Below are 15,695 nucleotides of genomic sequence, written 5' to 3' on the forward strand. Positions count from 1 at the left end.
ATATATATATATATATATATATCCGCCCTCGAAAGTCTGTGTGTTTCTGATGGCACGAGCATTCAAAGAGAAAGGTATATATTATAAAGTTGACTAAACCTTTAATTGATCCGTACAAGGTTCGGAAAATTGCATGACTAGACTTATGTGATTAGGCTATGAGACTTTCGAATTTCCAACTATGGCTGTCCGTGATTTACGTCACGTATTCAATTGTTATATATATATATAATTATGACTCACTCGCTCACTCGTTGTCTATCCTGACTTCCAAATGCAGATATGATTAACAGGGTGGCGTGTGTCGTCACAGTGCTATATAATCAGTGTATTGTGTTATCTCTCTTCATACGGTGTCCCGACGGCTCTACCCTGCCACATTTACACAAGTTAAACAGCCACACAAACAAGTGTATATAGACCTTTTAGTGCTACTGTTAGATTGAAATTGAACTTCCGAATTTAATCAGCAATGGCGGATAGAAAGTCCGTGGTAGAATGTATTATGTTCATTATGTTGCTGCATAGACCAGTTAAATCTCTGGATTCAAACCCTACCAATCAGACTAGCAACTCAAATGCCTCCGTGCCACAATTGCCACCTAATAACAATGAACTCAACTTGTTAGCCAGTTCCATCGTAGAGCAGATCCTCAAATCCCCACAAATTGCCATGCTTCTTGCCTCTCCAATCGGTCAGCAGCTCCAAGGGATACTAACGGATGGCGGGCCAGGAAAATACCTGACATCTGCATTGAGTAGATTGAGTACTCAATGCCAAAACGATGTTCAGATTTTACTGGGGTCTATTTCGATGGGGGAAGGATGGGCTTTAAAATGTAAGTAAAAATAATCATCTCTCTTTTTATTCATTAAATGGTAATATGAAATAGAAAATGTTTTATGAATATGTGAAGGTGTAGTAAGCAGGATTAGAATAACAAATGATGAATGATTTTTTAACTTTTGTTTTCAAAGCTTGTTTGAAATTTCGAGAGCGATGATAACTTTCCTTTTCCAATTTATACGAATCTGTTACTTTCATGGAAGAAGTTGCCGGTCAGGTAAACTTATATTTTTAATCAGGTGTATAAATAATTTTATGAAAACATATTAACTAGTTTCTTACATTGACTACGATTTCATGACTGAAAACTGTTATAATACACATTCATAAGGGAAACAATGCGATTAACAACATTATTGACTAATGGTGAGTGACAAATTACAGGGCATGAACTATTACATGATATGCTATACACATGCCGTGTAGCACGAGGCCTCACTTGCTGTATCAATTTAGTAAAGTGTGAAATGCTTACGCCCATCTTTTAGGGTGCTAGAGGGTTCTTTTCTAAACTTTGATTATAGACTTGTAACGGACACATAATGTTTTAGCATTTTAATATATTCCTCTCTGGTACTCATGTATACAGGGTAACTTCGACAAGATAGAATAGAGAAGATGATTTTCATAAACATTTTAGCAAATTGAACAATATTACTTGAACGTGCAAATTGGTCCAGTAGAAGACGACGAGCTGCGGCTGTGTATACAGCAGGTTGGGGAAATAAATTTAACTCTGTGAGACATGGTGATACATCAGACTTTCAATTATTTTGAATGTAATGAAAACAGGATATTTATCATCCTAGCTTGACCATCTTCTTCCATACAAACCTTTCCAATATCACTCTCTTCCGTATCACCATATCCCGTACCACTCTCTCCCATTCCAACCTGTCTTATAACACCAAATCCTATACTACCAATCCCATGCTACCCTTTTAAATGCTTCCTTCTCCCATACCACTGTTTCCCTTTCCACCCTCAAACATACCACCCTCTCCCATACCACCTTCTAAATCAGACATAAAATATTCGACTGTGGTTGGGATATTTTGTTAACAATTAACTTTGGACTTTGGTCTTGAAAGGTCACTTTCAATAGGATAACGGTAGAAACTCACCCGTAAAAGTCAAATATGGTAGTGTCTGATTGAACTTGCTTAAATCTTACATATTCAATGTTCTAACAAAATTGCATTGCAACCTTAAAATTATTGCCTTCAAAATGTGACCTTCACAAAAGTTGTCCCAAGCGTTTCATGTCCCTGATGTGTATCAAAAATGACATATCAATAGAAAAATGAGTTACTAACGTTCAAATTTAACTGGAAGGAATTTGTGATAGGTTATGAAATGTGCAGCGCCGGTAAGAATTGATATGATTTACCATATATATATATATATATATATATATATATATATATATATATATATACAGCCAAAGCGATCATTAATAGATTGAGTGAAGAAAGAAAACTCAAGGGATAAAATGATTGGATTGCAAAAATATTGTGCATTCCGACGTAGTCAAACAATATGGTTTTTTTTTTTTTGGGTGGGGTGTATGCTTACGCATATATGGTCTTATACTGAGAAACATGAAATGGAAGCCCATTTCCTACTCAGTGGTCTGCTTCCATGGTCGTAAGCCGTTATTCTCATCCTCGATCCTCCACGGCAGGAAATACGGTCACTCTCTGTCAGTCGCTTTGACGGAGTTTAGGTTACCAGAACTGAGTGACGGGAAAAAGAATGGCCAGACAGAGATACGGACTGACTGACGAATGGACTTATATAATCTATCACAATATATCTGCAAGCGTGCATATATACAAGCAGTGGATAGGATAATGCATGATCTATTCGCTTATATGAAGTTTTCTTTTTATATGCACTACATGAACCACAGTGGCTCAGTGGTCCGGGTGGCGGACTCACGTCAGAACGTGTGGGGCTTCGAATTAAATCATTGGATAAGCTCGTCTTGACTACCATGGTGCGATTTTGGACTCGGAACTCTATTCCAATTGCCACAACACTAAACAACCAACATGTCGTGCAGTGCTAAACCAAATTTACACCTTAACGTGACATATGTCGCAATACTACACCCATCCAATCAGAAAATTACCAGAAACATTTCACAGCTTATTTCTCGAACCTTCTAAGGACATAACCAAGCTGGGTATACAAACCAAATCCAAGTAAACAACCTATTATGGCTCATAATCTGGAAATAGACCTACACTCATGGACAAATATGAGATGTGTTATATGTTGTTTGTGCATGATTATTATATATATATATATATATATATATATATATATATATATATATATATATATATATATATATATATATAGTGTTATTGTCGTATGCTGATTCAATTTATAAACAGCAAGTTAAGTTCACTCTGTAAAAATGGTTATACAAATTCTACTGTACTACGTTGGTGACTAAGAGCAGGTTTCAACTATGTCTCTTTTTTCCTAGATCTTGACGCCATTGGAAAACCGCCCAGTGCGATCTCAGACGGACAGTTCCTTTGGTTAGGATCATATGATCAGTGCGTTGATACCAAGACCTTAAATAATGCAACAAAGTTCCGAGGACAGTACTGCCTAGCTGACATTCCGATGACTGGAATTGTAGGTGATATATATCCATTTATCTCTGTCTCTATCTCTCTCTCTATATATGTTTATCTATCTATCGGTGCATTTCTGCTTGCCCCCCTCCCCCCGTCTGTTTCTGTCTGTCCACGTTGCTACTAGTACATCAAAATATCTGCCTAACACTATCTCTCTGTCTCATAGGGTACCTTTATTACACACTTAGCATAATTACATTAAGTATGAAATTTTGTAGAATATATATATGTGTCGCACGAGCAGCTATTATACTTTCTTTACAATATATATATATATATATATATATATATATATATATATATATATATATATATATATATATATATATATATATATATATATATATATATATATATATGTGTGTGTGTGTGTGTGTGTGTGTGTGTGTACTATGTGTGAAATATAGAACCATATTTAGAAAATAATGTCAATATATTTTTCCGATATGTTCATAATTTTACAAATAACGTATCAATTCTAATTTTAAAGCGTGATTCTGGTCAGATATTTGTGCTTTTAGATCATTTGGACATAAAGAAAACAAATTTATATTGCTATATAGTTTGTTACAAACCACAGAAGCTCGAACAAAGTACTTCAGTTTGAGACACACTATGGGGACATACATAATTAGTTCAATTCAATTAATATATGTTTTCCTGCTATCTAAGATCAGGACAGGTCACTGTTGTAATACATTTCACACACCAATACACAACTTTATGGCTAGGCTAGCCTTCATAGTAAAGGAAACTGAGTATATGGTAGACAAAGTAACGCTAGCGCCCTTTCAAGTCCTAAAAACTATTTCAAAGGCAGAGAGTTCCGCAAAGAGTTTTTACAACACCTGACGTTCGAAGTTATTCTGTTGACGTCTTCTCTGTGTATATAAGACATGGCTTAATTTTCCCAAATGTTTGTGTTTATAGATTTTTAATAAATTCTACAGTAAGATGTTTGGAAAACATTTTCGAAATACTCTGCAATGAAATGTATTTTTTGCCTGAATATGTCAGAGGGTAAGGTGCCATCACTGAATTTTTTTATAGGCATGTAAACCAAAGCCAGCTCATTTGTAAAGAAAGTATAATAGCTGCTCGTGTGACAGTTTGAAAGTAATTGTAAAATTGTTCTTGTAATAAACAAACATGATGACACCGAAAATGATGCTCAGCATCTAAGATTTGTAATTGGTTTCGCATATCAGTATTAATGGGAAGATGTGTTGCAATCTTGAAGCATACAGATGATTACTTTATGTATTTGCCTAGTCCAGACCAAGTTGTAAAACGTAAAGTAAGGGGTCATCTATTACGGTGACCCACAGGACAAAAACTGAAACATACGAATAAGCAAAACTGAAATGGAATCATCTAAAACAATATTAGAAATTCGTTCAAGAAGAACTGTAAATAAGTAGAGATTTTACATCGGCAGCAATCACGATTTAACATGAATTTCTTAGACATTATAACATATTTTTAACAGCATACTATCAGATTTATGCATATGTAGATGGCGAAGCCTATGCAAAGCCCATGGCAAGCAGCAGACAAGGATGAGGACGGATGATTGTTGCGCAGAAAACGATATATGCACTTATTAAATAGACGTGAAAGAGATGATGTCTTTCAACTTTAACACGATATCATACTTAAAAAACTTTGGTCGTGGCATATGCAAAAGTACAAGAGGGATGTTTGACAGCCGTCAGTATATTAGACTGGAAATAAGTTTATAGACTTGACAGATGGGATCAAGTACAGACAATTTTGTATTATCATAAAAGTTTGTTTTGATTTGTTTGGGTTTTCATTTTCATGTTTGTTGTTTGTTTTGTTTTGCTTAATTTATTTGTTTGTTTGTTTGTTTCTCCTTTGTGTTTCTTTGCTTGTCAGTTTGTTCGTTTCTATGCCATTGGATTGATATAAATACTCCATAAAAACATTCCTTGAAACAAAATTAATTCCTCACTTTACTTACAACTGGTCGTGGTATGACAGTAGTCAGTTAATCAAGGTTCTTGTAGAAATGACGTAGATAAAACCCCAACAACGATGAGACATATTTCGCATTGGATAAGGATATCATAGTTGATAGGTCAGTTTTATAGTTAGGTTGTCTGCGATACCTACATATAAGCGCTTAGAGTTTCTAAAGATTAGGCGCTATACAAAGTCCTCATTATTATTATTATATATAAAGTCTGGCCATTCGCTGTTTGATACTGTCATTGTACTTCTCATGTTATTTTCCTTCTACCTTTGAATCTTTCCTAGGTATACCAGCTTAAGGTACCTTTAATGATATCTCGTTCACAAACGGTTATAATAAGGGAGGTGTATCTTATTAGTTTCTGGAATTTTCACATTGCAATTTAGGAGAATATTTGGTAATGGGCTGGCGGAAGGACAGACGGAAAACATCACCCAATATATCATTGTTCATAATTCCATTTGGCCTCTAAGAAACATTGGTCAGAATTTTTTTAATTTATTGGAAATAAATTAACTGGCGCCATTTGTTCGAACATATAAGCAAAAAAAAAACTTGTAATGTGTGTTTGTGTTTATTTATATTTTTAATTGTATTAATAGTATACGTTTTAGTTTGATGTGCATGTATGTAATAATGCTTACCAGGACGCACGCTCGATAATGGCTATATGATCCTGATTAACGTAAAGTTCTCAAAATGTAAATACAAAGAAATGCAAACGCCTCTCTGAAGAGAAAGATATCCAAATAAACATAAGCAGGATGTATCATACAAGTTAGAGATGTTTAAATTCTGTAAACGTATTACTTAATTTACATTTTGTAATGAGTCAAAGGAAGGATCAGACTGTATGAGTATACAAATAAATCAAATAGCATTTAATAGTAGCCACAGTCCTTTATTGTCAAAGTTCTTTGCTGCAATATAATCAGTATTCCTTTCTAATTTATCTCATATCAGAGATAAATATCAAAGCCCAAATTCATGGTTTGAACTCCCTGGCCCCTTGATGTACGTATGAATGGGAATTTTGGATAGGGATATATCTTTCCACATGGCTTATTTCCTATCACCTGCACATTCCAACAGTTTAACATACTCTCGGGCAGAGATAGGTATAATATGGTCAAATACTGTACTATTTTTTCTTTCTTTTTTTTCCTCCATCTTTTTAATCCAATACTTATCTAGTGTCGCAATGCTGCCAGTTTAAGTAATATATTCAATGCATTTCTCTGAAGGAATCATATTTTGTCTTTTAAATGCATATGAACTTGGCAGGTCATCGAAATTCAACATTTACAGAAATACAATGTGAAATAAAAAGCATCATCAGCTTGAACGACGTATACGGTTCCAAGTATAACCTTTCATTTTTGATGATTTAATTTCTCTCAGTATACAGACTCTCTCTGTATGCAATCTTCAAAACTATGTAAAACAACGGTAACTGTTGAAACACCCCCCCCCCCCAACACACACATAAAGGAAACATGAAACAAAGACATAGTTACTCTTAAAAAGACAAGATAATACAGTTTATATTTTATATTTTCCTTCCATATTCAGACTGTACTTCTTGCTGAAGCTTATGTCAAAGATTTTCTTGAAAAAAAAAATGTATCTACAAGTTATTTACGTGATTCACGTCGAGAGTCCAATTAGTCCTTAAGTTAGGTTGATTGATTTCTTGGGAGGGGGATGGCAATTGATTTTTTATAGATAATTTCCATACCTTTCTTTAAAAAAACAGATGGTCGTACAATAATCTTTTTTAAGTAGCTATCAACATTAACACAGACAGTATATCATGAGGTTTTTAATGCATCTAAACCACAATGAAAATAATTACTTGAACTGCATATTTTAAAATATATTCACAGCTACGACGTTATCCTCATGCAAACATATCCTGATGACAAAGGTTAAAAGTAGTTGAATTTCCTACTTTCTTTTCACAATATTCGTTGTATCTGTATACAATATAGACACATTATTATTATTATTATTATTGTCGTTAGTATTATTATCATTATCGTTATTATTATTATTATTATTAGTATTGTCGTTAGTATTATTATCAGTATCGTTATTATTATTATTATTAATATTATTATTATCATTGTTTATTATTTATTATTATTGTTGTCATTATTATTATCATTATTATTATCGTTGTTATTTCTATTATTATTATTATTACTATTATTATTATTATTATCGTTATTATTATTATTATTATTATTATTATTATTAAGGTTCCAAGCATGCCAGGCCAACCGGCCAAAATCACCGTCGGTTTCTGTGTACCGGACTCATGTCAGCTAAATGGTCTTGGACTTCCAGTGTTATGTGATATGAAGGAAAACTTTGTACAGGATCAAAGTGCTATTGCTATTACGTGCGTATTAACTATCTACTTGCTATTCATATATATTAGTGGTTTCTTTTCACACGTAAGATCTCTGATTGGCGGTTAATGTATCAAACCTGGGTTAGAAATTAATATAGTACATTAGATTGTATTATTATTATTATTATTATTATTAGTAGTAGTAGTAGTAGTATTAGTATGGTTGTTTATTTTGTTTTCGATGTCATTAGGTTCATCAGTACATTTTCTTTGCTCATCACTGGAAGAGCAATATTAGATTTCTTTTTATAATTTTTTTTCAAGCGGTCGTCATGATTTCCTGTTCAACGAATTCACCATATATATTTGTCCTTGGGATTATTGATGGCATAAGATCTTATTCATTAATTTCTTTATGGTCTTTCTACTTGCATTTTACAAACCAGCAGCGGTATCACATTTACTACAGCGTCAGACTTGTAATCCATGCATCGCGAGTTCGATATCCGGCACGTCCAACCGGGCTATACTGCGTCTGAGTGTCCTTGGGGAAAGACGCTTGGCTCTCGTTTCTTGGCACGATTTACCTAATAAAGTGTTAAACGTGCCCTTAAAACTATCCATTCAGCTGTCGTTCCCTCATGTAATATAAGTTTGCTTACATGTATGGTGATGAGGTAGCTAGCTCAAAACTTATATGTTGCAACTGCTGTCGGCTGTCTCAGAAGGAGCAGATTTAGGAATACGATTAACAACTCACCCTGTTGTCCGAGACTTGTGATATGCCCCATCATGTATTTGCTACCAAATTTGCACCAGTTTCGTCCTCGGTTCTCTGTTCTTTCTTCGTGGCTTAACGTAACTGGCAAAATTAACATTATATAAAGAAAACAATGTTGTAAACTCAGTCTATTATTTATTCTTGGATTAAAACATGACCTACTGTTTAACTGTGTATTACTATTTTCGTTTGAAACTTGGATTATCTGATGCGTACATTACGACTAGGATCGTTGCTTTGGACCAGAATACAAATTTGCATTCGGATTTAGGTAGACTTTACCATACCTTTAAATTTGTTTTGTTTTCTTTTAATTTTTAATCTTGATGCTGTTGTTATTCTTCTTTTTAGGCTTGATTTTTTATATATTTAGATTTGGTTTTCGTTTTACTTTATAGATTTGTTTTGTTTGGCAGTGGGAGTTTTTACGATAAATAGTTGCCACCAATCGTACATAAATGTGCAGTTTTTAAATGTGAAATACTTTGCTTCCCAAGTTTGGATGATAATGTAAACAATGATATGCAATGTTCAATCTGTCCAATTTGATTAAAAGAAACTATATTCTGGTTACAATTGTGTCTCTATTAAATAATGAATACATTGAGAGCGGCCATCGACATATTCCAAAATGGGGTATGGTATACGAACCACATCGACAACTTTCGTCCGCAATAAAAAATTTAAGCAAAATTGTGTCTTAATTCAAATTTTCACAGTATTAATGGAGAGCTTGGCCTGTTGATACACAAAAAGACACACTGAAACAACGAATATAAGCTTTGCTAGGCATCTTTCACATCAAACCACATGGTATTTCTTTACCAAAATCAAACCTTTCTTGGAAAATTTACGCTTCAGTTAAATATATAGAATGGTCACGGTCGATGAGCTCCAGAGGCTGCTTAGATCAGTAGGATGTAATTCTTTAGTTAGGAAACTCCTAGTATTTTACAATGAAAAGCAGGTAACCGTTTTAATACTTTGGTTTTAATTACGAATTTCCATGCGAGAAATTATCTTGTCTTGGAGACCAGATGACCAATATATAAAAGCAACTTTTGGGCGGTATGGAGACATATGGAAATTTAACATCACAGATCGGACACTGACAGGACTTATGTAAATTAACAATACGGATAGCACATAGGCTCTCTATGTAAATATTAGCATTAAAGGGTGACTTGGGAAGTTAGCATTATGGGTGCCAAGAAGAGGATTATGGAAATGTATCATCGTGAGGCTGTATGTAATTGTTTAACATTATCTGAATTTAATATTGCGTGTGGATACTATTGGCATATGTGGAAATAATCTCGACGCTAAAACACTATGGAAATGTAACATTATGGGATGATAAGGGTCGTACAATAACATTACGCATGGGTCAATATGGTCTCAATGTCAATTTAACTGGTGGTCCATTATGAGGTGAATAGGAATTTAACATGAGTTAAAAGCTCGACCGATTTGTCAGTAGGAGAGGAATTGTCAGGCCACGCATCCAGTGTTTCCTTGCAGGCCTTAATTATTTACTTCTTAAAATAGAGCCAAAAGGTTTTGTTTAGTTACTAATTCTTCTTTTATATTTTGTCCTCCAAATGTATGTCATACTAGTAAATAATAAGTATCCAGACGAAACAAATGATGCCTACATGTACAGTGTGTAACACCATATATATTGTAGAGCGGCGGTCTCAGTAATTGGTATTATTATACTCTTCGGAACGATGTATGATATCATCAGACAACATATGACCAAAACTCCCAAAAAGTCTCAGGTTACTGAAATGGATTTCGTGGCTTCGGCACCAGAGATGCATATGAATGGCTACACTAATTCACCAAATAAATCCGAAACATCCGCGGACAAGCCCTCATCAAATAAGTATGATCTGAAGCCGGGAGAACGCGAGAAAGGAGAACCTGGTTTGTTATGTACAGATTTATTTATTTATTTATTTATTTATTTACTTATTATACCATCACTTTCATTTTGATATATTCGATCTGATTTTATATTGACTTCGTCAAGTTATCTTGAAAACGAATAAAAATGGATGAAAAAATACTTATTTTTTCTTGAAATAAAAAAGAGCTGGAGACTTAATATGAAATAGTGTACGATCTATATAGGATCAGTAAAGTCATTTCAGAAGAGCAATAGTTTTGAAAGAAGCAACATGTCTAAATATTGGAAGAAATAAAATCTACTTCCAGTTCATAGTTTGCAAATATGTTGTTGATAGATTTCAGATAGGTTACATTTTAACATAGTTTTCAATTCGAATCATGACTTCGGCTTCTCTGTTAATGATTAATAATGTGGCTATCTGGTTTATAAAACGTGCAATAAGCAATCATGTAGCACCCTTTTGGCCATGAATACCCTGAGATCACTTCCATTATGTGTATTTAAAAATAACGAGTTTCCTAGTCTTCGAAAAGTTAGCTCTAGGTAATATTGTATTGATACTTCTGTTCTTTCTACCTGCAGGAATCATCGGAAAACTGTTACTTTCATTTTCCATTTATACAAATGGCACAAAGCTTCTAAGCACTCAGCAGACATCAGAAAGTCTTACTGCAGTAAACGGCATCCGTTTCCTCAGCATGACCTGGGTCATACTTGGGCATACTTTGTCGTTTGCCTATTACTTTCAAGGTATGCATCCAGCTTTATTTTTGTTTCTGTCAAACAATAAATCTTTCAAAGTTAACCGTTCTTCTTAGCTTTACCAGTTACTGATTGATTGAAAACGACGGACAAGGTTGAACAATGTGTGGTGGGTCAAGATCGGACTGTTTGAAAATGACTGACAAACAGAACAATGTGTGGATAGTCCAGGACTGATTATTTGAAATTAACGGAGATGTAAGATATATGAGGATGCTACTGATGAATTTACTATCGCACCTGTGTGACGAGTCGACATTACAACGGGTATCTACCACATCAGTTCATTTAAGACCCAAATCGTCCAACACAAAATTAATGCAACGATTCTGACTTACGTTGGAAACTTGTAAGAAAATGATTTATTTCGTATTAAATGGATAGTAATAACGTCACAATTACATTAAACTTTTTGGCAGTATATCCAGATTAATAGTTGATGTTGCATTACTCGGAATGTATGTTAAAAATATTTTTCTTTTTTCTTTTGTCTGTTACCAAATTCTTGCTTACCTTTCACTGTCATTGGCGGCTCAGTCTCTGGAGACAATGCGAATAGTGCCCTTGGAGTGTTGTCTGTCTCTGGGGTTTTGGTATTATCTGCTGTGGCTGTGCAGGTCAATGCGCGAGTGACAGTCCCTACTGCAGTTGATGCAGACATACTGAGAAGTCTGTGTTGTTGAGGTTTCTGCCATGCTCTTCTTTCTCTCACGTTTCTCTGCCGCCAGCAGGCCACTCCTCACATCAGCGTCTGATATGTCCATGCTTACCGTCAGTCTCCAGGTGCTTCGGTCCTCGGACAACACTTCCCAGCTGTTGGGCGAAATGTTGCATGCCTTTATGTCCCTCTTGCACACATCCTTGAAACAGAGTGAGGGGCGGCCGACTCGTCTGGTACCAGTGGCTAGCTGTCCATATAGGATGCCCTTTTACAACCTCTCATTCTCCATGCGTCGTATGTGTCTCAGCAATCCAAGGCGGCGTTTGCTAAGCAAGGAGTACATGGGGATACTTGCACGCTGCAGGATCTCGCTGTGCGGGACGTGGTATTGTCAGCTGATTTTCACTATGTGGGTGCTCCAGGTCTCACTTCTATATACAAGGATGCTAAAAACACATGCCTGGTAAACTTGGATCTTGATGTGCACTGTCAGCACATTGTTTTCCTAAACCCTCTTTGTTAGTCCCGCTGAGAAGCCCAAATAGGCCCTTCCTGCTGACCAGGTTGAAGGCCTTGGTGAGGTCGTTGAACATCATGTAGAGTGTCTGACCTTGATCTCTATTCTTCTCTTGGCGTTGGCGGAGGGAGAAGATTATGTATGTTGTCAACATGCCTGATCTGAGCCGCACTGGGATTCCGGATACACGTGGTCCGGCAAAAGCTGCAGCCTGTTGAGTATGATGCAAGCGTACACTTTGCCATGGATGCTCAGAAGCATGACCCCTGCGTAATTATTACAGTCAATGCGGTCGCCCTTGATTTTATAAAGTAACACAATCGTGGAGTCACGCATGTCTTGCGGGACTGCTCCTTCTTTCTAGCAGAGGCATAGTAGCTCGTTCAGCGACTGAAGCAATGCTTGTTTCTCACGTTTGATAGCTTTGAGTGGGGTGCTGTTGCTACCTGGTGCTTTGTCGTTTGGGAGGGAGTCGATTACTGTGCTGATTTCCCCTAAGGTATACACTTTCTCGAGCTTCTCCATGATGGGCGGTTTCTTTGCTCATGGTCTGTGATCTTGTATCCCGTCAGAGATTTCAAGAGGGGGCGACCGACCCCTTTCACTGTAGGGTCTAGGGTCTTCTTGATGCCATTGTACATACCTTGGATGTTTCCAGACTTGGTACTGCGCTGGATTCCTTTTCGCAGTTGCTGACAGTAGTCGTTCGCGCACTGTGTAGCGATGCGTTGGTTGATGCTTTGGGCACTTCTGAGGGAAACAAGCGTCCATTCATTGGGGAATTTTTTGTAAGCTATGAAGGCTTTTCGTTTGTCCTCGATTATTGGTTCCATTCTTGAAAGGTGTGTGTTGAAGCAGTCCTGGCTGTGCTGCTCCTTCTAGCAAAACCTGAACATGGCTGTGATGTAGATGGAACCCTTCATTGCATTCCACTTGACTTTGGCATCGTGCTCTGGCAGGTCACAAAGACCTGGTCCAGGAAGAACACATACTCATCCACCTTGGAAGGGACCGACATCTACGCAGTGTTGATGCGAGGGCGACCTTTTGGTTTTGAGCGGTGTAGTGTGTTTGGCTATATGTACACCCTGCTGGTCACAACGGAGTGGTTGGAGTCCCATTCTACACTGTGGTAGCTTATGTTGGAGATGACGCTGTTAAGGGCAGAGCCCCTCGTACTGATCAAGTCAAGCTGATGCAGCGATGAGACCTGGGGTGTTTCCATGACATTTTGTGTTGTGGCTTTCACTTTAAAAAGATGTTTGCAATACACAGGTCATGGTAGGTGCACAGCTCTAGCAGTCTCTGACCGTTTTCGTTTGTCTTTCCAGTGCCATGATGTCCGAGTTAGATAGACCATGACTCGTGTTCTGCACCTACTCTGGCATTAAAGTCGCCGAGTAGGAATAGTGGCTCGTCTTTGTGGCATCCTTTGATCTGTTTATCCAGCTGACCATATAGCTGTTCCTTTGCGTCATCTGAAGACGTGTTGGTGGAGGGCTTAGACACTGAGGATAGTGACAGGACCTGCATCAGTTATAAGGCGTATAAACAAGAGACGCTCAGAGCCACCTGAGGAAGGCTCAACCGGGGCCAGATGCTGACATTTAGTCTGGTGAGTTCTCTATCGATGATGGCCGTGTTCCTGGTGTCGTCAACCTCCCCGAGGTTGTCAGAGATGCCCGTGCACATGGTGCTCACGTTTCAGCTTGCGAATCGAAGAGCTGAAGTCTTCTTTGATGGTTTCTTGTTTCTTATGTCTGATGTGCAATTTCTGTCTGCTTGTCATGCTGAGCAACACACTGAGCTCCAGACATCCACTTTAGTAGGCAGACGCTGGCGGGTCAACACATTATTGACCGGTGCTGCTCGGCTTGAGGCGGGCGGTAGTCGGCTAGTGGGGCACGATGATCGCACCAAGTGTCAAAGTTTACCCGTGGCGCCCATTACGCCAAAAAGGGTGGTACTTGTAACCCGTAGACTGCCAACTTCCGTGTTGTTTCCTGACTCAGTAGCAAGGCTGAAGTGGCCTCGTAAGGTGCAAAGCTCTGGGCGTGGCATATGGAGATCCTGGGCTGCCCAGACGTCAGGATCCCCCTATTGTCTTTGCTGGTGGGGTCCAAAGGAATGCTGAGCCTGACAATTTTCACCATTTCAAATACAGGATCTGTCGGAAGGAAGTCATAGTTGACACACAGCCGCCTTAAGGGCTACACTCCGAATTCTCTGTCTGGGTTTACCCCCATAGCCTTTCCTTCTCCCACGGATATCCGCAAGGCAGCACAGCCGTGCAGCCATTATACAATGGTTGGGGCTTGGTGGGTTTGGAATCAGAGTTTCCTTCTCCTAGACGAAAACTGTCTGACATGGCTAACGACCTCCATCTGATCGGGTTAGGAGTCAGAGTTTTCCTTCTCTTAGACTGGCTGCCTGCCAAGGCTAACGAGCCCAGTCTGCCAACCCAGTTTTACCTCCGAGAACTCGGTCGCGTCATACGGCAGGCTCTGTGAAAACAGGGGCCCCGCATGAAAGTGCTGCTGTGGACAAAATAGTGTAGGAGACACCAATATGCAAGTAACCTGTTGCCCAGCAGAGTCAGATCACTATACCTGGAAAGGAGAGACTGTGAGGGACTATTCACTTTCCTTTAACGAGCGGTACGTCAGGCCCAGACCTGGCACACACCCCACGTTGTAATTATCCGATAACTCTAGCATGCTATATCTTGATTTATTTCACTATGTAATCATCTGTTCACCCTAGCATGCTAAAGCTTGATTTGTTTATTTTGTTTTTATTTATATTTCAAATTATTTAGTTGATTAATTAATTGTATAGTAGCTTATATGTATGTGGTTAAGTTCTTTGATGTTGTTTTTGCTCAAACATGGAAAAATGAGTGAACATTTCTTGAAAAGTCACGAATCGAAAGGGAATTGCAAAACAAGTGTGAATTGCGAAACAAGAGTGATGTGTGTGTGTATGTGTGATATGGAATGTATAACGTAGCATTAACAATGTTTCAGTCATATCGCTACGATGTCTGCAGTGTGGCAGTTTATAGTGAAATAGCTATGGGGCATCATGCTGCAGGCATGTACCATCATCTTTCACCCAGTCACATTATCCTGACACCAGACCTACCAGTCCTAACATTATCCTCTTAATGCTGAGCGCCAAGCGAGGCAGCTGTTAGTACCATTACG

At 37.6% G+C, this 15,695-nt stretch overlaps 1 protein-coding gene across 1 annotated transcript in view; it reads left to right on the forward strand.

Moving 5' to 3' along the window:
• Nucleotides 1–272: 272 nt before the first annotated feature.
• LOC149780383 (nose resistant to fluoxetine protein 6-like) overlaps nucleotides 273–15,695 on the forward strand; it is a 44,228-nt gene continuing 28,805 nt past the window's right edge. The window contains exons 1-5 of the mRNA XM_089937287.1: nucleotides 273–839; nucleotides 3,345–3,499; nucleotides 7,759–7,901; nucleotides 10,322–10,563; nucleotides 11,132–11,299. Coding sequence (XP_089793413.1) covers nucleotides 473–839; nucleotides 3,345–3,499; nucleotides 7,759–7,901; nucleotides 10,322–10,563; nucleotides 11,132–11,299 — 1,075 coding nt within the window. The 5' untranslated portion in view covers nucleotides 273–472. The remainder of the gene's footprint in view (nucleotides 840–3,344; nucleotides 3,500–7,758; nucleotides 7,902–10,321; nucleotides 10,564–11,131; nucleotides 11,300–15,695) is intronic.

This window comes from Sinohyriopsis cumingii, chromosome 16 (assembly GCF_028554795.1).
Source record: "Sinohyriopsis cumingii isolate HCF-2022 chromosome 16, ASM2855479v2, whole genome shotgun sequence".
Classification (NCBI taxonomy): Eukaryota; Metazoa; Mollusca; class Bivalvia; order Unionida; family Unionidae; genus Sinohyriopsis; species Sinohyriopsis cumingii.